At 41.0% G+C, this 25,191-nt stretch overlaps 1 protein-coding gene across 2 annotated transcripts in view; it reads right to left on the reverse strand.

The window, feature by feature from the left end:
* Positions 1–3,100: 3,100 nt before the first annotated feature.
* Positions 3,101–25,191, reverse strand: part of SLCO5A1 (solute carrier organic anion transporter family member 5A1) — a 147,684-nt gene continuing 125,593 nt past the window's right edge. For both annotated transcript variants that reach the window (XM_043880210.1, XM_043880209.1), the window contains 4 exons: positions 12,509–12,668; positions 10,058–10,299; positions 7,746–7,810; positions 3,101–5,767 (listed from right to left, as the gene is read on the reverse strand). In XM_043880210.1, coding sequence (XP_043736145.1) covers positions 5,310–5,767; positions 7,746–7,810; positions 10,058–10,299; positions 12,509–12,668 — 925 coding nt within the window. In that variant the 3' untranslated portion in view covers positions 3,101–5,309. The remainder of the gene's footprint in view (positions 5,768–7,745; positions 7,811–10,057; positions 10,300–12,508; positions 12,669–25,191) is intronic.

Genomic DNA, 25,191 nt, shown 5'->3' on the forward strand with positions numbered 1-25,191 from the left:
ACGTAAAGTTCATGAATTAACTGTGGTAATGAGAGTAATGAATGCTTATTTTCTGAGAAGCTCTCCAGATTTCTAAAAGCAAAGCACATGCAGCCCCTTATCAGTGGAATGCTGTCAAATCAGTGGTGCATTTTTGTAGCGAGCATGCATCATCAAATATTTCTAGCACCGAGGCATTTACTTTTTAATGTTGCAAAAGCAAATACCCAGGGAAGGTTTATATCATAGCTGGCTTCCCAGCTGGCGCTAGTGGTAAAGAACTTGCCTGCCAATACAGGAGACATAAGAGACGTGGGTTCGATCCCTGGGCTAGGAACAACCCCTGGAGGAGGGCATGGCAACCCACTCCAGTATTCTTGCCTGGAGAATCCCATGAACAGAGGAGCCTGACAGGCTACAGTCCGTAAGGCTGCACAGAATCAGTCACGACTGAAGTGACTTAGCACGCATGACCCTTCCTAGGGATGAGTAAAAATGAAGTGCTTAAAATAACCTCTTCAAACATACACAGATCTGAGTCCAGTGTGGCAAGAAGTCTGGGACAGATACAGTCAGCAGCATCCTAGAAGGTAAGGAAAGGAGGGAAGACAGAAAAGATAAAGTGCACAAGGCCAGAAATGTCGCCTTGCCAGCCATGGCACTCCCTTCCGAACTATGAAAGAGGAAATGCAGTTATATGTGTGTAAAGGATCTCTACCCGTCTGTTAACAGGAATAGCAAGCCTGCATCCTCAACAATCCTGGGATTATGCAGTATTTTGATATCTACCTGCTACTTAGAATACTCAGTATGTACCTATATGGGGCTTACCAGGTGGCGCTAGTGGTAAAAACAAACAAACAAAAAAAAAACCCTGCCAATGGAGGAGACCTAAGAGATGTGAGTTCGATCCCTGGGTCGGGAAGATCCCCTGGAGAAGGGCATGGCAACCCACTCCAGTATTCTTGCCTGGAAAATCCCATGGACAGAGGAGCCTGGCGGGCTACAGTCCAGGGGGTCACAAAGAGTCGGACACAACTGAAGTGACTTAGCACACACACACACGCACCTATATATCAGTAGCTATTATCACATTTCTGTGTCATTTAGGATGCTTTTAAGTACACACAAAATCATACTGTACATGGCTACCACCCTAGGTTCCTGCTCCAACACAACTAGAGAATCTCCAAATGCTTCAGGTCCAAGCAAACTATGAATCTTCTCTTTGGTGCACCTGAATTTGATACAAAACAGACTCTAAGAAGAAACTTTCTGGCTCCAAGTCCATCAAAGAATGCCAGACAGAAATGCAGGATCAGGGAGAAGTGTCTTGGTGGTTGGTGAAAAGGCAGGACTACCATTACCTCCTCCAGGTAAGCCCCTGCTTTGATGGCTGACATTTCTGGGTGCATGCGCCCATTTGTTCCTGTAGCTACTAAGGGTAACAATCAGTAACAACTGGGCTGTGGTTTGGTTCATAACATATAACATTTTGTATCTGTTCACTTAACAAGTAACACTTTGTGTATATTCATGTTAAAGTTGTATCAAGAAACTTAAAAGCTAGTCATTTTAAAAAACTAATAGAAATGTTAACATTCTGAAAGAGGGGGGGTAAAATAAGAACATACACTTGAAATCCCCAAAACTCAGATTCAAAACTCCGAACCACCCTTCCTCATAATGGTTCATTTCAGAAACTACTGAGATGCAATGTTAACACTAACATTGGATTTGTTCTACATTAAATAGGAACTACAAATAAATACTTGAGGTAAGTTAGGGCAAACAGTTGTGAATATGAGACTTAGCTAAATAAACGTAAATTTACCTTGAAAATCAAAACATTCCATTTTGATGTTTCCTACAGATTTTTTTTTTCTATTTTACACAAGGAAATAATAATTTCTCTACTCTTCAGAAATAGTAACACATCAAAATACGAAATGCTTCACCTCACTATCTTATAGTCACATCTTACCTATGTTAACCAAAATTACTTTAAGTATTACGTAGTGTAAGAAGTGCACAAGAAATGAGCATCCAAACCCTGACTTGGCCACTATGTATAATCCTAAACAAATCACTTGACCTCTATGAGCCTCAGTGTTCATGGCCTGTGTTTTAGAAGAACAATAAAAAAATAGCTGTCCTGCAAAGTTATTAAGAGGATTAAAATCCATGCTACATATTGTGTGCTTGACAAAATGCTCTGCCAATAGCCAAGACTCAACAACTGCTCATTCGCATCCTCTCTGCTGCTCCTCTCTTTTCCCCACTCTAGTTTTTAACTGTCTTCAAGAATTAAATCCACCTACGAAGGATAAAGATGTCAAGCTAAAGAAGACAACCAAAATAATGTGTAACAACTGCCCACTCTACCGCCTGGGGTTTCTAAATTAATAGGCTAGACTCAAGGATATTATATTTGCATATTAAGGCCAAATAATACTTTAAACTACAGAATTTTTTAAAGAACAAGGTGACCTTTCCAAGAAAAAAAAACAAGTAATTAGAAGCCTAAGCTCACGGAGACTGTCAATTAAACTTATATTAGGAGTGGTGACTCTAAAGTAACATGACTAATTTATTATCAAGCATATGAGGACCTTGTATATACAATCAAATGGTGTCATTTAGCAAACAGTCACTTTAGTTAACTACTTAATATTCCAATGATGCCACCTGAACCCAAAGTGCTTTGGGGACAACTCTTAATTGGTACATATTCCAAAACATCAGTCTCCCATGATTTTTACTGCTTATTTTACTTTTACCAACAACATGGTAATGATATACCTGCTACTTATAAGTACCAGATATTTGAGAAAGTACAACATTAACATCGTGGTGTACAGTTCAGGCCAATTTCTTTGAATTCTGACCTAATCAGCCCAAAGGATTTCATAGATTGGCAGATGATAATTGGGTAAAATGGCTTCTGATAAGGAAATGACACTCGGTGATGGCTGAACTGAATGAATCTTCAAGGTAAAGACAGGGAGGGATCTCTACGTATACCTGATTTCTGATACCATCATTTCTGATCATAGATTTCTAAGGGCAGCACTCCTTTTCAAAATGTGATGACAGGAAGAGAGAAATTCTAAGAGTGTTGAAACACACAATCTTATCTACAAAAAAAAAAAAAAAGAAGTGCTAACCTTACCAAATTCTCTCAATGTAGTTTCTTAACAATCAGAGGAAAATTTAGAAGATAACCACATCTCTTCCCAATCTACCTATGTTTTGCTCCAACCCAGTAAGAAACTTTCTCTTCTAAAGGATTAAAGATCTCCCACAAAGGGTGAGGGGGATCACAAAGGCCCCAGAGTAGACTCAAAGACATAAAGCAGTATTCTCCGAAGATCTTCAAAATATACCAAGTTGACCAAAGTTTGACAGACACAGTGTAATTACAGGCAATGGTGCTTCAAATGACTTAGCCAAACAAGTCTGCTCTAAGGAAGTCCTTGTCACCCAGGACTGCCAACTCCACCCTATAGACATTATTTACTAGACATTATTTAGTCTAACTGCCAACACCACCCTGTAGAGAACCTTTCCATAAACTGCCTGCAACCAAGAGAACCATTTGACCAACAGCATTCCTAAGTTACAGAAGAAAACAATCTTGAGCCAGAAATATTCACACAACACCCATGCACCCATGGATGGAGGGCAAAAACCCAGGATTCATGGGTCAGTCACATTCCTTCTACTCATGAGTGTAAATGAGACAAGAAAACCATTTCCCAAATCAGCCTCACATAAGTCTAGGCTCATTGGCAGAAACAGTTCTCCATCATATTGATATTTGTACATTACAGTCCCTCCTTAGGAGCTGTCATAATTCTTTTTCTGAGCAGCCAAATTCCACAGGTTAACTTGCATCAGTTTATAGTGCTATCAGGAGGCACCTACCTTCAGAACCACATAGAAAACATTCCGTGTGGATCTAAATCAAAGTGATGTGCTGAGAGGTACCAAAAAGGATGGTGGTTGTTGAACCCCAAGTGCATTTAAGAACAGAAAAATCCTCTCGCAAAATCGCTTCAGGAAAGTTACAATAGAAAGAAACTAAAGGGAGGTATAAAATGGTTCTAACTCTGATAAGGTAGGATTCAGTATGACAGGCCAGTTTATTTTAAGTAATTTTCAACCTTTACTTAGGATCATCAAGATCTGGCTCACAGATCTCCCTCCTTTGTCAACATGGATTTCATGTCACAGGTACAGCTTTCCTGATTAAATGACTCCATTTTCACAACAACCATAGCAATTCTCTGCACATAAAAAAGAAAACCACAGACCTGCTAGTGCTTCCAAGTATATAACTAAAATGACCAGGTGAGACTCAATCTTACTTCTGTGGGATTTTTTTTTTCCAACTCTTTTGAGTGTCAAGGTTACAATTCTCAACAACCCTTACATGGGCCCTTAAAAGCTAAAGAATTTCTGCAGCAATTATCTTTGGATGAGAAAGCCATCAGTTTCTTATTATGCATCTCAAATGACAGTTTCTAGCCATATTGTTTAGCACATGAGTGTTAAAGTCCCTTACGAAAGACTCCTGTAGTTTATATTCAAGCTCTCAGGTTCATGACTCAGCAGCTTTCTTTATAGTGGGACAGACAGACTAAAAGAGAATGTGTCTTACAAAACAAAGTAGCTGTTCCCTTTCTCATGCTATGCTTATGGTTCTGGTGAAGCATTTAAAAAGTTCTACCTGATTTTTAATTCTGCTATGGCTTAAAAAGCTATGAACAGTACTTTAGGGAAAGTTTAGCTTCCTCTTTTCAAAAAACCTATTTGCTTTAGTCTCTGAAAGCAAAAGTAACATGCTGCACTTATATTTTCCAATCAAATTGCATAGTTGAGGCAAATTCATTTGTGCTTTGTAGCAGAACTCACAGTAGTTGTTCATATCTAAAAACCTTGATTTGTAAATGCAAAGTCACGGTCAAGCTCACCCTTGTTCGGAGTGTATGCTAATGATATGCACTGCCATTACACTTCCCAAGATTTTGTTAACCACGCACCCAGCCTTCTACCATATCAGAGCATGAGCGTCAAATTAACATCTCAGAAATGGTAACAAATCTATCTAAACTCCTCCTTGGAGAGAAGGAGGAAAGGCTCATTCTTGTTGAGGTATCCAGCCCTCAATCAACAGTGGCTGTGTATAGTGAGTTTTGTTGGTTTGAGGATTGTGTCTTTAGAGGTTAAAAAAAGAAAGAAAAGAAGGCACGGGTGTTTCTCAAGTCGCCATATTCAACTCAACCAACAAAACCAAAGTCTTTCATTTTCAAGCTTCAGGAGGGAGGCTACATAGGCGCAGGGCTTTCTTCCAGCCCCAGGTCTGGGGAGGAACTTATTGCTTCTGGGAATGGCCCCGGATAGGTCTGTGTTGTGTACTGGATCCCTTTTTGCAGAGCAGTCTCTTCATGGAATTCTCCCTGGGTGCTGAAAGCGGGACAAGATCTAGTCCGGGCAGCCTTATTGGCACTGTCGGGGTGGCCCACCGTCTCGCTCACAGTGCTCAGAGGGAACTCTCTCCACCTCTGCCTCTGCAGTTCTTCCTCCTTGTATTTAATGGAGTACCAGGCCAGAAAAATAAATATAAAGCCGACAAATTTGAGGCCGGCTGCTAAACCAAAATAGACGAAACGAAATGACGTGACATTGTACTCCCAGCAAGAGCCTTGCACTCCACACTCCTGTTGCCAGAGCATGCAGGTGGTGTCAATAACTGCTCCAAAGTAAATTGGGGTCGGAATGTATGCTAGAGCGGTAGGGGAAAGAAAGAGAAAAAGTGTTAGCACATCTTATAAGAGGAAACAGATCTGTAAATTAACAGGATACCTGTTTACTCTAAAGTCAGTTGAGAGGAGTGGTTTTTCTGTGTTACTTGTTTTTTTGTAAATACACGTCACATCTTGTCATAATATTCTTATTATAGACATGTTCACTACTACTTTAAATCTTTCACTTCATGGCTCAGTCAGAATGTGCTTTGGCTTTTAGACATTTTATGATGTTTATTTTAAAGTATTACTTATTAGACATATTATGATATAACATGTCTAAAAAGCAAAAACACATTTTTATGTCTGCTCAATATTAGATAACAACCTAACTTGGTAAAGAATTTTGAAAAGAATAGATGCATGTATATTCATAACTGAATTACTTTGCTATACACCTGAAACTAACACAACTTTGTTAATCAACTATATTCCAATACAAAATAAAAATTAAAAAAAAAAAGAATTTTACAAAAGATTTTATTAAGTTAAAACAAGAGCAATAATACATTTTTAGACATAAAAATTTCCATCGATAAAAGTGCAATTAGGGAGGGGAGTTTCCTGCACATCCAGTGGTTAGGACTCTGCGCTTTCACTGTCATGGCCCTGGGTTCAGTTCCTGGCCCAGGAACTAAGATCTTGAAAGCCACGTGGCATGGCACCTTCCCCCCAAAAAAGTTAGATTAAAATCTGAAATTCTTAAAAAAAAAATAAGCCACTCAATTCAAGGCACTAGAAGCCTATGATGCCCACTGACAAGTCCTCACTCTTGGTCTGGGGCATCAACCACAACATTAGACAAAAAAGAAATACCAGAGAGGATTCCTGTTGCCAAGGGTCAGATGATTTTTAAATGTTTAAAATGTTTCACCCTTCAAAATTTAAATAAGCAAATTGAATTTAAAAAAAGATTTTTTTTTGTCCTGTGGATGATGATACTGATTACTGAGGAAAATAACAGCTGAAGAAAACGACAGACTGCCCCTTAAGAAAGCAAACAATATGCTTGACAATGAGGAAGTCACATAAAAACATACTGAAGTCAGTCAAGGTGACGGAGCACTTCACGCACTGCTCCCCAGTCACTGTCCCAAGACATCACGGGTGATGCAATGTTTGTAGAAGTCAGAAGGATGTTCTTCGAGTCCAAATAAACTCTGTGACTTACCACATTGACACAGCACTAACAAGCTTCTCTGTTAACAAGAAATCTTGCTGCTATTTAGTCGCTGTCATGTTTGACTCTTTGCAACCCCATGGACTGCAGCCTGCCAGGCTTCTCTGTCCATGGAATTTTCCAGGCAAGAATACTGGAGTGGGTTGCCATTTCCTCCTCCAGGGGATCTTCCCGACCCAGGGCTTGAACCTGTGTTTCCTGCATTGGCAGGTAGATTCTTTACCACTGAGCCACTAAGTAAAGCTTAGTCCCTATATATCAATTTGGACATCTTTTTTTTCATTTAGAATTTTTTATTTCTTTTCCTCAGAAAATCTGATCAGCATACTCTTTACCCAGTCCAGTACAATTACTAGAAAGAAGTAAGGAACTGAAATTTTTCGACACACATACACACAAAGTAAGCACTAATTCCCATCATTTTCATGTTACAAAGTCACAAAAGGGACAGGAACACCTGGACTGTAAGCCCACAACAGTTTCTTGGTTCAAGATTTCTTACTGTACAAAACTCTGGGGAATTTAGTCCAAGTGCATACTCAGAGTGAAAGAGAAACCGATCAGAAGTCAGTTTTGTTTTGTTTTATCAGCGACAGAGTTGGTCTGCTTTGGGTTCAAATCAGAAAATGAGGAAGTTGCGCCTGCCCACTAACGTGTGAACTCCTAGCTAGTACGAATGGTAACAAATGATCTGACTTGACATTTTTAAAGGACAGTGAAAATTTGGCATCTGCAAAGAGGAACTAAAAGGCACTGTGGGAAATTTAGGAACATACCGAGTGTTCTCAATAAAACAAACTGCATTCCCAGGGCAAAAGGCCTCTCTTCATCTTTTACAGACCTACAAAGAAGGGAAAGAAATATTTTAGAATAAGGGCCTCAAGAAAATGAATGTCAAGTCAAACCTGCTTAGCTGCAGGGCCAGGGACCACATAGATAATGGGCCAAAATATTGAATTCACTAGAAGTTACTAACAATAGTTGAACAAGACCGCTTATCGCTAAATCACTGAATAAAGGTCTCCCCAGTGAAGACTCCAAAGAACTCTGATTAACTCCACTTTTTGTGTAAATAACAGGTGGAAGGACAAAGGTTCAGGGCTGAAAGTACAGAAGCAGCTCTGAGTTTGCAAAATCAACTCCTAAAAAAAAAAAAAATTGGTAATCCTAACTATGGCATTCTTTTTCTGTTTGCCTGTACTTTCCAGAATGGCACGCTGAAATTTACTTCTACAATTTCTCAAGGAAAAACATAGAGAGAAAAGTTTTTTTTCTAACAGTCCCAAAATGTATCGGGAATAAGTCAAAAGTTAGAAACAGAATGAATCCGTCCCCATCACCTCACTTTTTCTTCTTTTCCTAAAACTTAAGTTTCAAGTAATTCCCACATGGCAGGATGATTAGAGTCTATTGATTCTGTATTAGCAAAGATTAAATGGCTCCTTTTCTGAAGTTTTGGGTTAGAAGACAACTGATGATCTGCGTGGTTAAACATTATTAAACAGGCACCTCTTTTCTGGTTATTTAACATCTCTTGTAGAATTAAAGTTCAAAGTAATAGGTTAGTAATGATTCCCATTTTTTTCATGATGAAGTACTTTATCCTTTCTAGTCCATACACATAGGGTTCTCAGTATGCAATGTGAAGTTCTCGAGGACCGGTGTGCTGGCCATCTTTCCCCCTAATTTCTTTATTTTCTCACATCAATTTCCCCAGTGTGGTACACACTGTTGTTACTCTATAAGTATCTGCTGACTGAGGATCTGAGGATTGGTCCCAAACCAGTGGGGACCAGTGGGACTCCTGGGTGCCATTTGTTATCTTGCCGTTAAGGAACCCATCAGCTGAGCAACATCCAACTCAGCATCCCATAAAAGGGAAGCCAGAATATGCAGAACTAGCAGGCAAGCAGCCCAACCTCCCTGCTAAGAAAGACGTCTCAGCAGATGCATCCCACCCGAAGCCAGAATCCTGAGTTACCAAGGAGCCCAGGGAGGGCACAAAAGTAGGAGACCGGAAACTGACACTCCTCCTTCCTTCATCACCCTGCATCCCAGTCCCCCTAAAGCTGCTGTGGCCATGCTTTCACACTGCCCACTCCCTTCCTTGGTCTATGGCCATCTTTACTGCAAAGACTAGCACTCTGATTTGAATGTGCTGGTGTCAACATTTTAAATAGAGCCTCCATTAAGGTAACCTCCATGTTCTCTCTTAGAAGCAAAAAAAAAAAAAAAAAAAAAACCACACACACAAATGGGATATATAATACGGCCAAAAAAAGCACAGCATGAACAACTTAAAATTACATTCCCTAGTCTGCCCTTTCCTTGATTCAATGCCAAAATGTTATATGATAGTGAAATTAATGAAATAAGCATTTGGAATTGCAAGCTCAGCAACAATGGTCACTGATCCTGGAGGTATTAACTACCTACAAGGTCAGAGATAATATTCTTAGCCGTACGTACGATTTAGTGACTTCACCAAATGACTTGTCACCTCCTCTCGGGCCAGGCTTCTTATAGCTAATACAGTCATAGCTTTCAGCTCCTGAACTTGAACCTTTCAGTAGAGACTTCAGGAACCAAAGGCATCCAAAAAGAGTTTCACTGAACTATGGGAATATAATTCATCTAAATAAAACAAGTTCTGGAGTATGAAAATGTTGCTGGTGTTTAGTTGCTAAGTCATGACAGACTCTTTTGCGACCCCATGCACTGCAGGCTCCACCAGGCTCCTCTGTCCACGGGATTTCTCAGGCAAGAATACCAGAGTGGGTTGCCATTTCCTTCTCCAGGGGATCTTCCGGACCCAGGGATTGAATCCATGTCTCCTGCACTGGCAGACAGATTCTTTACCACTGAGCCATCTGGGATGCCCAGTGAAATGTTACCATCCTTCCTTTCCCTTCCTGCCACGGGAAAACTCCCTTCTCTTAAGATCACCAGGTACATAAATGTCTGTGCACTTTCCCGCAATCTCATTTTGCTCTCGTCACCACTTTACCACATCAGTCCCCAGTCTGGAATAAAAATTCTGGCAATTCTGAGTGTATAACGCAACCTAGACATTGAACACCGTCCTCACCTGAGTGTTACTATGATGGCTGACGGTTGGGCGCAGGCTGTGATGAAGGTCACTATGAACAGGAACACTAAGAATGGGATGAGGGTGTTACAGGACCGTTTACACTTCCCAGACACAGCGTAGCCGTTCTCATTGAGGTACGTCTTGACGATAACCACGCGGAGCTGGCCACGCTGTCCCACCGTGGGTGGCGTGATCACCTGGCGGCTCTGGACACAGGTGCATTCTGTGTAGTTCCGTGTCTAAGTGATAACAAAGATCAGTTGGATGCCGATCAACAGCAAAATTCAGCATACGAACTGTCAGAGTTAAAAGGCTCTAAAATCATTCTAGCATTTAAAAATATGCGGAATAGTTCATTGAAAGCATCTTCTGGGACTTCCCTGCTGGCCTAGTGGTTAAGATTCCAGGCTTTCGCTGTCACGGCCAGGGTTCAATCCCTGATCAGGGAACTGAGGTCCCACAAGTTGTGCAGCACAGCCCAAAAAAAAAGAAAAAAGAGAAGAAAATATCTTTCTCATTTTAACAGTAAGGATTCAAAAAGTGCATCTAACAACATCAAAATCTGCTGCTGAAGGTTGTTTAAACTTTGATCAGAAGCCTTCAATACTCAATTCTATACATCTTCTATGAGGGCTTCCCAGGTGGCGAGGTGGTAAAGAATCCACCTGCCAATGCAGGAGACTCAGGTTCAATCCCTGGGTCGGGAAGATCCCCTGGAGTAGGAAATGGCAACCCACTCTGGTATTCTTGCCTGGAAAATCCCAGGGACAGAGGAGCCTGGCGGGCTACGGTCCATGGAGTCGCAGTGAGTCACACAACATGTGCACGAGCACAACCATGTTCCACATCCTCATGTTGGGTCATAATCAGATGCTGCTTCAATGGATGTTCATTCTTAGGCTCTCCAAACAGAGAAGCCTCTCGAAAACAGGAACTAAGCCTTATTTTTATTTGCGCTCACCAGAGTGCTTAGCAAAACCCTGAAACAGTGTAGGATCAAGTGTAAATATCTGTTAAATAAATGCAGAGAATTCACAATGCAACTGTAACGACTTCAGTAACAATACTAGTGAATGTATCACTGGCTATTTCATTTGAAACCAGCTAATACAAGGGACTCAAAAGATGTCTCAAACAAAACAGCCAATTGACCTTTCTGCCTATTATGCTGCTTTTTTACTGAATGGACATCAGCTGAGCTCACTGTCACTGTGACCTCTCAGCCACCCAGAGAAGCAGGAGGCACAAATACGAAGATGGGGAGCTGCGTGGCCGCCTGTGCTCCAAGGACTGTGGGCCTCTTTGTATGAATGAGGACCACGGACCAGAGGACTCAGTGGCTAAGTCCTTCCCTGGGGGCGAGTGAGTTCTCTGGTCTATGGCCCTCATTTGAAGAGCAGGTCTCATTGTCCCTTTCAATTCAGTCACACCCTGCAGCTCACCAGTTATATAATGAGGAGCCAGCAAGAGGAATCTCAATTCATCACCATAGTTTAAAACTCAGAGATCAAATATGACATCCCCAAGACACGCAGTCAACGGTATCATCCCATATCACCTACACAGAACAAACAAAGGCATCTTAACCTTTCAATGAAAGCAGCTGCCTACAGTCTGTTATTATGCAAAGAATGGAACCAGGCTCAATAAAGAACGGCAGAGAATATGAAAACCTTCTCCCACAGTATCACTGCCTATTTATAATTCACGGGAAACTGAATTCTCAAAATAGCCTATTCTTGAACTGACAGAAATAACTTTACTCTGAATGTTTAAAAAAAAAAAAATCTGAATTGATAGTCTATGAAAAATGGCCACTGCCCATGTTCACAGGCTCTGAGCAGGGGAGGTGCTCTCCTGTTCTCTTCTAGCAGCACAGACTGTGGTCATCTCGACCTTCACGTCCATCATCACAGGGGCCCTGATGGGGTAGCAAAGGAGACATCCAGCACTCGACCTTCTCAAGTTTCACTGGGTCGGCACAGGATGTCACTAGCGGGGAATGACATGGAATCAGATCACTATACTCAAAAACCCCAATTACCCCTGGGAAATAAAATAATAGTAATTATTGCATAATTTCCTTTCCTCTGGGTTTTTGACAGAAGCACGTGTGCATTCATGCTCAGTTGCTTCAGTTGTGTCCAACTCTTTTCGACCCCATGGACTGTGGCCCGCCAGGCTCCTCTGTCCATGGGATTCTCCCGGCAAGAATACTGAGTGGGTTGCCGTGCCCTCCTCTAGGGGATCTTCCTGACCCAGGAATCAAACCTGCGCTTCTTGTGCCTCCTGCATTGCAGGAGGATTCTTTACCCACTGAGCCACCTGGAAAGCCCTTGACAGAAAATATCCTGTATCTTATTTGAAGTTTTTGGAAAAGGGAGACTGAAACCTTCTGTTTGCAAACAAAATCTAACAACACCACAGGAGCTTGTGAAATATACTCACCCCAGTGCTCACATTCCCACTATTAACACAGCCAGCCAGACAAGGGTTAAAGTATGTAATTCCATCCGATCCACAGACTGGCTCATATTCATGTGTTTTACAACCACAATTAACATTGCAGCTTCCTGTCAGATTCCTATGCGGCATGGTCAGAGAGGGTCTAAGAGAGAAGCAGATCATGAGCCGTTAATGTTTGCCAAAATAAAATTCACAGGACAGTTCTTGATGTTAAGGTGTCCGTTTTAGAGAATATATTCCCATGAAATCAAAGCCATGGTACTATGAAGTACCACCCTAGATAATTATTTTTATGACTTTAAAACAGAACAGAAAGAAAACGTTTTTCAATTTTCCCATACTACAGATTTAGTACATTTGTATCATATTATTTATCGTGCTTCAACTCCACCCTCCATCTTGGTAATCTGAGCTCAGAAGTTCTAACCTTCATAGAACTAAACTGCTCACTCACTGCAGACACTTGGCTCTATATCGTAACAAATTGAGGCCTAGATTTCTTTTACAGTTAAACTGTAAAATGGAAGAAATTTTTTTTGTGCCAAATTAATAATATCTTGATGAGGACATTAATATGGAATCCATCAATCAGAGCTGTCAACACAAGTTCCTTTGACCAAAAGCCTTTGCTCTGGAATAAATTATCAAAGAAAGACAAGGGACTCTAGAATATCAAAAGAAGGTGGTTTTTTGAAGACCATCAGGAATCAGAGCACTGGTTTGTTTCAGACAACCAGAGAAGAACAATTAAACTCTCCTTCCCTCAAGAATGCCCAGATGTGGGACTTCCCTAGTGGTCCACTGGTTAAGAATCCGCCTGCCAGTGCATGGGACGTGGGTTTGATCCCTGGTCTGAGAAGATTCCACAAGCCGAGGGGCAACAAAGCCTTGCGCGCCACAACTACTGAATCTATGTGCCCGAGAGCCTGTGTTCCTCAACAAGGGAAGCCACAATGAGAAACCCATACACTGCCACTAGAGAGTAGCCCCCTGCCCCTGAAACTAGAGAGCCCACATACAGCAATGAAGACCCAGCCCTGCCAAAAGCATTAAGAAAAGAATGAGCAGATGTGGACTCACAGGCAAACACAATGGGTTCTATTTTCTCATGACATCATGATTTCTGATTCAAAGAAATGATACAATGTGAAAAACTCAAATAAAATCAGTTCAGACAAGAAATATAAAAGAGCAAAAAAGTCAAAAAAGAAGAGACGTTACTTTGTCAACAAAGGTCCGTCTAGTCAAGGCTATGGTTTTTCCAGTGGTCATGTGTGAATGTAAGAGTTGGACTATAAGGAAAGCTGAGCGCCAAAGAATTGATGCTTCTGAACTGTGGTGTTGGAGAAGACTCTTGAGAGTCCCTTGGACTACGAGGAGATCCAACCAGTCTATCCTAAAGGAGATCAGTCCTGGATGTTCATTGGAAGGACCGATGCTGAAGCTGAAACTCCAATACTTCGGCCACCTCATGCAAAGAGCCAACTCATTAGAAAAGACCCTGATGCTGGGAAAGATTGAGGCCAAGAGGAGAAGGGGACGACAGAGGATGAGATGATTGGATGGCATCACCAACTCAATGGACATGGGTTTGGATGGACTCCGGGAGTTTGTGATGGACAGGGAGGCCTGGCGTGCTACAGTCCACAGGGTCGCAAAGAGTCGGACACGACTGAGTGACTGAACTGAACTGAAAAAGTCAAGTAAGGATATATAGGGCTGGAGAGAGAAGCGTAAAGAGATGGTTATGGAATGGCAGAGGCAGGCAGGTACCCAGAAGAAACTCATGGAAGGATAAACGGGCTCTGAGTTCTCACATCCAAAGACCTCCTTCCTTTGCCACCATTTTTAGGTGTCACAAATGGCAACCCATTCCAGTACTTTGCCTGGAAAATTCCATGGACGCAGGAGCCTGGTAGGCTACAGTCCATGGGGTCGCAAAGAGTCAGACACGAATGAGCAACCTCGCTTTCACTTCAGTGAAATACTGTTCCTAAAGCCACATGGGCTGGAAATGGCAGATTTCATTCACCTGTCCAACTACTCATCATCCATTCATTCAACAGATATTTAGGAGTGTCTGTCATATGCTAGGATTTACCTTTAATGACTATGTTCAGAAACGGTTCATCCAGAAGTCTCCTGTTGTTTGTTCAAAGGCTTTTCTCCTGTATCCTCCCTCACACTTTGATAACTGAGTCATCAAATTTGAACAAAAGGAACAAACTCATAGCGATATTTAAACTTTATCAGGAAAGCCTTCCAAAGAGGAAAAAGTAAAATAAACTCTGGTCATTCCCATCCCTCCAGTGAAGTAATTTTTATCACAAGACTCTTAATTATTGGGCTTACCAGGTGGCGCTAGCGGTAAAGAACCCGCCTGCCAGTGCAGGAGACATAAAAGACACAGGCTTGATCCGTGAATCAAGAAGATCCCCTGGAGGAGGAAGTGGCAACCCACACCAGTCTTCTTAACTGGAGAGTCCCATGGACAGAGGAGCCTAGTGGGCTACAGTCCAAAGGGTTGCAAAGAGTTGGACACAACTGAAGTGACTTAGCACTCATAATTATTATGTTCACAATACCATAACGCTTGGTATTTTGAATCATACCATTTGATAGTTTGAATATACCTTTAAAAGGTGACTCTAGGCCAGCAGTTCTCCACAGGGGCAATTTTGGCAGTGTCAGGAGACATTTTTGTTCCTCACAACTAAAGGGACGTTACTGACATCTAGTGGGTAGGGGCCCCGATTGCTTCTAAACGTCCAATAGGGGCCTTCCCTCGTGGTCCAGTGGTTAAGACTTGAGCTTTCAGTGCAAGGGTGGTGGGTTCGATCCCTGGTCGGGGAACTAAGGTCCCACATGCCTCAGGATCAACAAAACCAAAGCATAAAACAGAAGCAATATTGCAACAAATTCAACAAAGACTTTAAAAATGGCCCACATCAAAGAAATCTTAAATATGTATATATATTTACATAAATAAATATATAGATATATATAAAGAGCCCAAGAATACCCAGAAGAGCCCTTGACCCACAAGAAAGAATAAACTAACCCAAATCTCAGTAGTTTATGCTGATCTGAGAAACTCTGGTCTAGACCTATTTCCACATTTCACGGATGATGAAATGGATGTCCAAGGAGGCCAAATGATTCATTATGAGGCTGATTAGTGCTATTTTAACTGGCGTCACACAAAACATATTCTTTGTGCATTATTCTTCACTGGTTCTTCAAGAACCAAATTGCAAGCTGTGATCAAATGAAAGGAATTTATATGCCTGCATGCTTAGTCACTAAAAATGACAGGCTTCAAATCCATACAATAGGGTTATTACTATGCCTATTTAGAAGTCACAAGGAATTTCTTATTAACAGCATGCTTTGTATTCATTTACGACAGCCACAGATTCCAAATACCCCTCCTTTGTGGGTATGTTCACTCAAGAGAAAGGAATCTAAAGAGAACATCAATAGACACTCACAATGCATGTGATGACAGGAAGGCCAAAGATTTCCTGAGTTCTGGAAACAAAGGCACAGTCCCAGGTCACCCTTGGGTACACCTGCTCTTCTCCTGAGATCATGATGTCTGATACAAAGAAATGATGGAGTATCAAAAGTTCTAACAAAATGAAAAGAAAACAACAAATATAAAAGCAGTGGGAAAGCCCACAGTGGCACAAAAAAAGAAAGATGCTGACACAGTTAATCCTTTACACGGCACTGATAAAAAAAAAATTATTTTTAAGAATAATACTGTCAGGCTTCCCTGGTAACTCAGAGGGTAAAGAATCTGCCTGCAATGTGGGAGACCTGGGTTTAATCCCTGGGTCAGGAAGATCCTCTGGAAAAGGGAATGGCAACCCACTCCAGTGTTCTTGCCTGGAGAATTCCACGGACAGAGGAACCTGGAAGGCTACAAAGGGGTAGCAAAGAGTTGGACACGACTGAGCGACTAACATTTCCACTTTCTTTCTGCCAATACAGGAGACGCGAGTTTGATTCCTGATCTGGGAAGATCCCACATGCCGTGGAGCAACTAAGTCCACGCACCACAACAACTGAGCCTGTGCTCTAGAGCCCAGGAGACGCAACCACTGAGCCCCTACCAGCAATTATTGAAGCCCATGCTCCTCAACAAGAGAAGCTACAACGAGAAGCCCACACACCACAACTAGAGAGTAGCCCCTGCTCGGCACAACTAGAGAAAGCTCGTGCATAGCAATGAAGACCCAGGACAGTCATAAATAAATTAATTATTTTTAAAAAGAAAGAATAATAATCTCTTATATTACTATAACTTATGCTCCAGAAGACAGACTGGATTATAATAATAGTGCAAGTGTTGAAATCTGAGTCACACCAAGCAACCTCTTATTAGCTGAGCTGAGCCTGTCCTGGGAGAACACAATGCACTAGCACTGTAGTATCCACACTCACCCTTGAGCAAAGGGACAGTCCCACCTTTCCAGTAAACAAAAACATCTCTGACAAGTCAGCCTTGCAAGCAAGAGGCTCAAGTTAATTCAAGGTCCATGTAAGTGTTCTTTCCATGCCAGGAATAAGGACTCACTAACAAATGCCTTATAACTGCATGGTCCAAGCTGGAAACCTGAGTCACACATTACACATTACTATAAAAATCATGGAATAATAGAATTAGAGAGATGGGAGGAGTTTCTGAGGTTAACTAAGATAACTGACTAATTTCAAAGCCTAGGAAACTATGAGAGGTATAATGACATGCCCTCCCATCATTGAAGCTGTCAGAAAACTAATCACAGGGAGACCAAAATGAACAAAAAACAGGAAAGAAGAGCAAGCTTGCTGCCTAATCTTCATTGAATCAACTGCTTAAGGATTGATGTTTATTTACAGTAATATACAACAATAAATGTCTTCCCAGGTGGCTCAGAGGTAAAGAATCCGCCTGCCAGTGCAGGAGATGCCAGAGACATGGGTTCAATCCCGGGTCAGGAAGATCCCATGGAGAAGGAAATGGAAACCCTCTCCAGTATTCTTGCCTGAAAAATTCCATGGACAGAGGAGCCTGGCAGGTTACAGTCCATGAGGTCGCAAAGAGTCATACATGACTGAGCGACTGAGCACACACATACAACAAAAGAACAGTGATTTAATGTAAGCAATGGGCCAAGGAGAAAAAGAAAGATATACCCATTTGAATGCGGAGTTCCAAAGAACAGCAAGGACAGATAAGAAAGCCCTCCTAAGTGACCAATGCAAAGAAATAGAGGGGAAAAAAGAATGGGAAAGACTAGAGATATCTTCAAGAAAATCAGAGATACCAAGGAAACATTTCATGCAAAGATGGGCACAGTAAAGGCCAGAAATGGTATGGACCTAACAGAGGCAGAAGGTATTAAAAAGAGGTGGCAAGAGTACACAGAAGAACTATACAAAAAAAGATCTTTATGACCCAGATAACCACAATGATGTGATCACTCACATAGAGCCAGACATCCTGGAGTCCAAAGTCAAGTGGGCTTAGGAAGCATCACTATGAACAACGCTTGTGGAGGTGATGGAATTCCAGTTGAGCTATTTCAAATCCTAAAAGATGATGCTGTGAAAGTGCTGCAACAGCATCGAAACATGTATATTATCAAGGGTGAAACAGATCACCAGCCCAGGTTGGATGCATGAGACAAGTGCTCGGGGCTGGTGCACTGGGAAGACCCAGAGGGATGGGGTGGAGAGGGAGGCGGAAGAGGGGATCGGGATGGGGAATACATGTAAATCCATGGCTGATTCATGTCAATGTATGGCAAAAACCACTACAATACTGTAAAGTAATTAGCCTCCAACTAATAAAAATAAATGGAAAAAAAAATTAAAAAATAAAAAAATAAAAGAAAGTGCTGCAACTCAGTATGCCAGCAAATTTGGAAAACTCAGCAGTGACCACAGGACTGGAAAAGGTCAGTTTTCATTCCAATCCCAAAGAAAGGCAATGTCAGGAATGTTCAAACTACCACACAATTGCACTCATTTCACACTCTAGCAAAGTAATGCTCAAAATTCTCCAAGCCAGGGTTCAACAGTATGTGAACCAAGAACTTCCAGATGTTCAAGCTGAATTTAGAGAAGGCAGAAGAAACAGAGATTGAGTTGCCAACATCCGCTGGATCAAAGAAAAAGCAAGAGAGCTCCAGAAAAAACATCTACTTCTGCTTCACTGACTTCCTAAAACCTTTGACTATGTGGATCACAACGAATTCTGCCTCCTGAGAAACCTGTATGCAGGTCAGGAAGCAACAGTTAGAACCGAACATGGAACAACAGACTGGCTCCAAGCTGGGAAAGGAGTACGTCAAGGCTGTATGTTGTCATCCTGTTTATTTAACTTACATGCAGAGTACATCATGTGAAATGCCAGGCTGGATGAAGCACAAGCTGGAATCAAGATTGCCGGAAAAAATATCAATAACTCAGATGACACCACCCTTATGGCAGAAAGCGAAGAGGAACTAAAGAGCCTCTTGATAAAGGTGAAAGAGGAGAGTAAAAAATTTGGCTTAAAACTCAACATTCAAAAAACGAAGATCATGGCATCTGGTTCCATCACTTCATGGCAAATAGATGGGGAAACAATGAAAACAGTGATAGACTTTATTTTCTTGGGTTCCAAAATCACTGAAGATGGTGACTGCAGCCACAAAATTAAAAGATTTTTGCTCCTTGGAAGAAAAGCTATGACAAAGCTAAACATTATATTAAAAAGCAGAGACATCACTTTGCCAACAAAGGTCCGTCTAGTCAAAGCTATGGATTTTCCAGTAGTCATGAATGGATATGACAGTTGGACCATTAAGAAGGCTGAGGACTGAAGGATTGATGCTTTTGAACTGTGGTGTTGAAGAAGACACTTGAGAGTCTCTTGGATTGCAATGAGATCAAACCAGTCAATCCTAAAGGAAATCAATCCTGACTATTCATTGGAGGGACTGATGTTGAAGCTGAAGCTCCAGTACTCTGGCCACCTGATGTGAAGAGCTGACTCATTGGAAAAGACCCTGATGATGGGAAAGATTGAAGGCAGGAGGAGAAGGGGAAGACAGAGGACAAGATGGTTGGACGGCATCACCAATCCAATGGACATGAGTTTAAGCAAGCTTTGGGTGACGGCGAAGGACAGGGAAGCCTGGCGTGCTGCAGTCCACGAGGTCTCAAAGAGTCGGACACGACTGAGTGCCTGAAGAACAACAGCTCTGTGTAAGTGGCCACACTTTAGCTTGAGTGTTCTGCTCCTTCCTCCTCTACTGAGGCTTTTCGGGCACTTAGTTCTCACTGTGCCTAAGCGTTAGTCAGAAAGAGCTGGTTTAGGGAATTCCCTGGAGGTCCAGTGTTAGGACCACTGTACTTTCACTGCCGAAGGCAGGTTTAATCCCTGGTCAGGGCACTAAGATCCCACAAGCTGTGCGGCAAGACCAAAATATAAGAGTGGATTCAACTCCACATCCAGAATTCTCAAGAACTACAAACAAATCTAGAGAGACTTCATTTGTGTAACAGAGATCAGGCTATCCATATGCCAGGGTTCTTGGGGAAGATTGGATGAGTAAATAGATGTCCAGGGTTCACTGTGTTCCTAGCACACAACAGGCATGGAGATGTTGGTGTACTTTCTTTATCTAGACAGGGCAGAAGCCAGAGGAATAAAAGTAGCACAGTCACAAACACAAAGAGCACAAAAGGGCTTCATGATGATTTTCGTTTCAAAAAAGATGTCATTTTCTTATCTACTCCTACAGAGAAATGTTGGAAAACTAGACGGGGATCCAGTTTCTAGCCTAACATTTAGTAGCTGTGAGTGTGTGTGTGTGTGTGCATGCATGTGTGAGCTCAGTCTTGTCCGACTCTTTGCAACCCCACGAACTGTAGCCCGCCAGGCTCCTCTATTCATGGAATTTTTTCAAGCACGAATACTGGAGTGGGGTGCCATTTCCTACTCCAGGGGATCTTCCCGACCCAGGGATCAAACCCACATCTCTTGTGTCTCCTGTGTTGGCAGGTGCATTTTTTATCAACTGGGCCACCTGACCCTTGGGCCAAACCTAACAGTCAATGTCTGTCAATGCTCCTCTTGCCTACAAGAGGCAAGAGAGAATAATCAACACAGAAGAAAATGTGATAATTCATGCAGACAGCTTATCCTTCCCTGAGAACCACAGTCATAAAAGTTACCATTACTGTACCCAGTCATTCTTTTTATTGTTAAAGCTTCTTTTAGCTTCGTAGTTAACAAATTCAAACCAGGTATAACTAGAAATTTACATATAAAACACTACAACTTATACAAACCATCTCTTTAAATCCAGAATCATTTTTAATAAAATGATGTATCCTCTGTACACTGTCTTGAAATGCCTTTATTTTTAAAGTAATACATATTCATTGCAGAAATTTTGGAAAATACAAAAGGACTGAAAAATGAAATTAAACTCACACAGTAACACTACAATCCAGAAACATCCACCATTATGTGGTTAGTGTATTACTTTCCTTCACTCTTTTTTCACTTGGCATACAAATTAAATTTAATAACAGTTATCATGATTTCAGAGTGTTGTAAATTCTGTTTTTTCTGCTAACATTACATGATAAACATTCTCTATTGGCTATGTTAATATGAGGTTATGAAAGGCAAATTTAGTCCTGAGTTTAATAATAGTCACAGGTTCAAGGCTTAGTGTGCTTAAACAGATATTACATAATTTTATAGAGTTCCTGTGATATCTTTAGATCTCAGTCACAAAATTTAAAAACTCACTGGAAAGAAAATCTGCTATATTTTTTACCCTCTTGATACTCTTAAAATGAAGCAAAACAAATTTGGTTTGTATCTCCCAAGTAGAGCCAAAAATAGATCAAATCATATACTTGCAGCTATAAATTAACTATAAGTCTAATAACAGAAATAGCCAAGATAACCAGAAATACATATACTTATACACACACATCTATAAGATCCTTTAAGTTCTCTATTTTTGAGGAATTTCCTTTAAAATTAGTTATAATAGATAAAAGATCTTGAATGGCACCCCCAAAAAAAATCCAATTAAAAAAAAACCTTCAGAGTGTTAAATTGTCTGAATGGTATACTTAGAGTAATTAGGAATGCTCTGACTAGAAATGCTAGTCACACAAGGGCTGGTAGTAGCTTCTGCTGCTGCTGCTAAGTCGCATCAGTCGTGTCCGACTCTGTGCGACCCCATAGACGGCAGCCCACCAGGCTCCCCCAGCCCTGGGATTCTCCAGGCAAGAACAGTGGAGTGGGTTGCCATTTCCTTCTCCGATGCATGAAAGTGAAAAGTGAAAGTGAAGTCGCTCAGTCGTGTCCGACTCCCAGCGACCCCATGGACCACAGCCTACCAGGCTCCTCTGTCCCTGGGATTTTCCAGGCAAGAGTACTGGAGTGGGGTGCCATTGCCTTCTCCGGCTGGTAGTAGAATACTATCTAAACAGTGGCAGTATGTTGAATATACTCCCTTGTGCTATACAGTAGGACCTTGTTGTTTATCCATTCTGTACATAATCGAATATGTACATAATAGTACATATTATTATATGTATTATAGTACATATAATAGTACATATATCTGTACATAATAGTACAATCTGCTAATCCCCAACTCCCCATCCTTCCCTCCCCCTGCCACCTCCCCCCTGGCAACCACAAGTCTGTTCTCTATGCTGATTCAATATCCTGTGATAAACCATAATGGAGGAATGTTTTTAAAAAGGTTTATAGGTGTGTAAGTGAGTCACTTCACTGTACAGCAGAGATTAGCACAATACTGTACATCAACTATTCTCCAATTAAATAATAATATTTAAAATTAATAGTGGCAGGATGGCAAGTTCAGGAGTGGTGACAAAGATGATGAAATATACCTTTCAGCAAAGGTCTGAATTAACAGACTGTATTTAATTTCTATAGTCTTAACCTCGGACAATAAAACTATATTGAGAGAAGTAACTTCAGGAGCATACTCCAACCCCTGAGATTTTGGACCTGTGGACAGGTAGACCCACTCCATCCAACAGTCACTGCTGAACTCAGAAAACAGAAAATGCTTCTTCATCATGTCATAGCTCAAGAAATCATTGTTAGAAAAATTCTGGCCTGGTAACTCAATTCTCAAAATCAGAAGATGATATAATAGACTTTAGTTTAAGTTCAAAAACATGACATTGACAAATGAAAGATAATAAAGCAAGAATTATTAAGTGATTTGTCAAGACTTAGTACTGTTGAAAAATTTTGTACATGGACATCAGACTTAACCTCACTTGAAACACATTTTTGAAGGGAAAGAGCAAGCAACTCACATTATGTAATGTGTTTACATAAAGTATTGCTTTGGAGTAGGAAATGGTAACCCACTCCAGTATTCTTGCCTAAAGAACTCCATCGACAGAGGAGCCTGGTGGGCTATAGTCCATGGGGTCACAAAGAGTCCGACACGACAGAGTGACTGAGCGTACACACACAAAGTATTGCTTACGCTACAGTTTTCACTCTTTTGGCTACAAAATGATTAGGACACACCTGTGTGAAACACAGTTCGGCTGACACAGAGGGAAAGCAAACCACATTTCTTAATTAAAACTGCAGGGAAATTGTGAGTGCTGGGGAAGTAGATGTAATTACTGGAGTTAGAAGTGGGCCAGGATACTATCTAGAGCTACTAGGATCTTTCATGATGAAAAACCATCACACTCTCAAATCTGAATTTTTTTTTTACCTTCAGTTTTGCCTTCTTGGGGTTAGAACACTTAACAATGAGATACCTACCCTCTTAACAAAATTTTAAGTGTACAGTACAGAATCACTGACTAAAGTTATACAGCAGATGTCTAGAGCTTACTCACCTTTTTTGTCAGTACTGTTTTTAGAAAAATTAAGATTTATTTTGAAGGGAAGTCAATAAATCTTTAATAGGATCTATATGGAATGACCAAGTTAATATTACTGTTTAAATGACCAGCAAATACCCGAAGGTATTTGGACCAAAGTTTAGCACAGTTTTCAGTGTTTGCCTATCTCATAAAGATGTGTGTGCATCAGTGAGTGCTCAGCCATGTCTGACTCTTCTGTGACCCCATGGACTGAAGCCTGCCAGGCTCTTCTGTCCATGGGATTTCCCAGGCAAGAACACTAGAGTGGGTTGCCATTCCCTTCTCCAGGGGATCTTCCTGACCCAGGGAGTGAACCCGCATGCTCCTGCTTGGCAGGCAGTTTCTTGACCACTGAGCCACCAGGGAATCCCCTTGTAAAGACACTTTTCTCTAAATTCAGAAGATAAAGGAAATTGGAGACCTGATGTTTTGTGAGGTGGGAGGGATCGTCCAGGGCCATTTAGTGAAGTGGGCATGCCTCCTTTTGGCATCATCAACATTAAAGCTTATTCATCTTGCTTTATTGAAATGTGGTTTCCACTGATTAGTTACTCCATATTTCCCCCTCACCCAGACCCTGGCAACCACTATTCTGCATTTTCATTCTATGAATTTAACTACTTTAGATACTTCCTGTAAGTGGAATTGCACAATATTTGTCTCTCTGATTCTTTTATTTCACTTAGCATAATGTTCTCAAGATTCATCCATTGTGTCGCATATTACAGAATTTCATTTTAAAGGCCGAATCATTTTCCATTATATGTATATGACATTTATATATTATAAATATTTATATAACATTTTATTCATCCATTGATGGGCCATTGAGGTCGTCTCTACATCTTGGCTATCAAATCTGAATTTTCTAAGGGAACCACTAATAACACATCAGGTTCTACCAAAAAAAAAACAAACCAGTGACTCCATTTTGGCTCAACAGGAAAAGTTCATCCTCCTAAAACATCCTAGCTGCAACCCAGGAACATAGGTATCTCTTAAGTACTTGATACTAATTCAAAGATGGGTTAGTCATTCACTGCTTTAATGTCAGAAAATTCACCATGTTGGTGAGCCTGGAGCTTGTCATACAAACCTTAATAAATGGAATTGGCTTTTTATATTGTGCTTCCTTCTTTACGTTTCTTTTCTTCTTTCTGGACAATTTAATAAGCAAAAACATCACATTCAAAATCCAAATCCTAGCTCTATCATTTTCTAGTTGTGTGACTTCAAGCAAATTATTTCATCCCTCTGAATCCCCTTCTCCTCATATTTAAAATGAGAAAAATAACGTTAAAGAATTATTTAACAGTTGCTTATTATTGTGGGTTTTATTCCATTTTAGCCTCTCTGTAATTCTAAGAGATCGTTACTAATAATAGCCCACCTTAATTACGAGGAAATTGAGATACAGAGAGGTTAAGGAATTTGCCAAGTACCTTATTCAATCTTCAGAGCAATTCAACAGTGTTCGTACTGTCCATATCCTCACCCTAAAGATGTGGAAACCAAGCACAGAGATGAGTAACTAATCTGCCACACTCACACAGCTAGGGTGCGGCAAGGCCATGTAGTAGCACGCTACTGAAAGGAATGGGTGCGTTCTACAGTTTTCTGAGTAAAGAGGAGATGTGTGCACTTAGATGTGTGCTTACACGAAATACAAAGTGTAAAACAGCACCTCAGTGTACTGCTCAGAAAGGACAAAAACTCTAAAATAGATAATCTGG

The sequence above is a fragment of the Cervus elaphus genome, chromosome 21 (assembly GCF_910594005.1).
Source record: "Cervus elaphus chromosome 21, mCerEla1.1, whole genome shotgun sequence".
Taxonomy (NCBI): domain Eukaryota; kingdom Metazoa; phylum Chordata; class Mammalia; order Artiodactyla; family Cervidae; genus Cervus; species Cervus elaphus.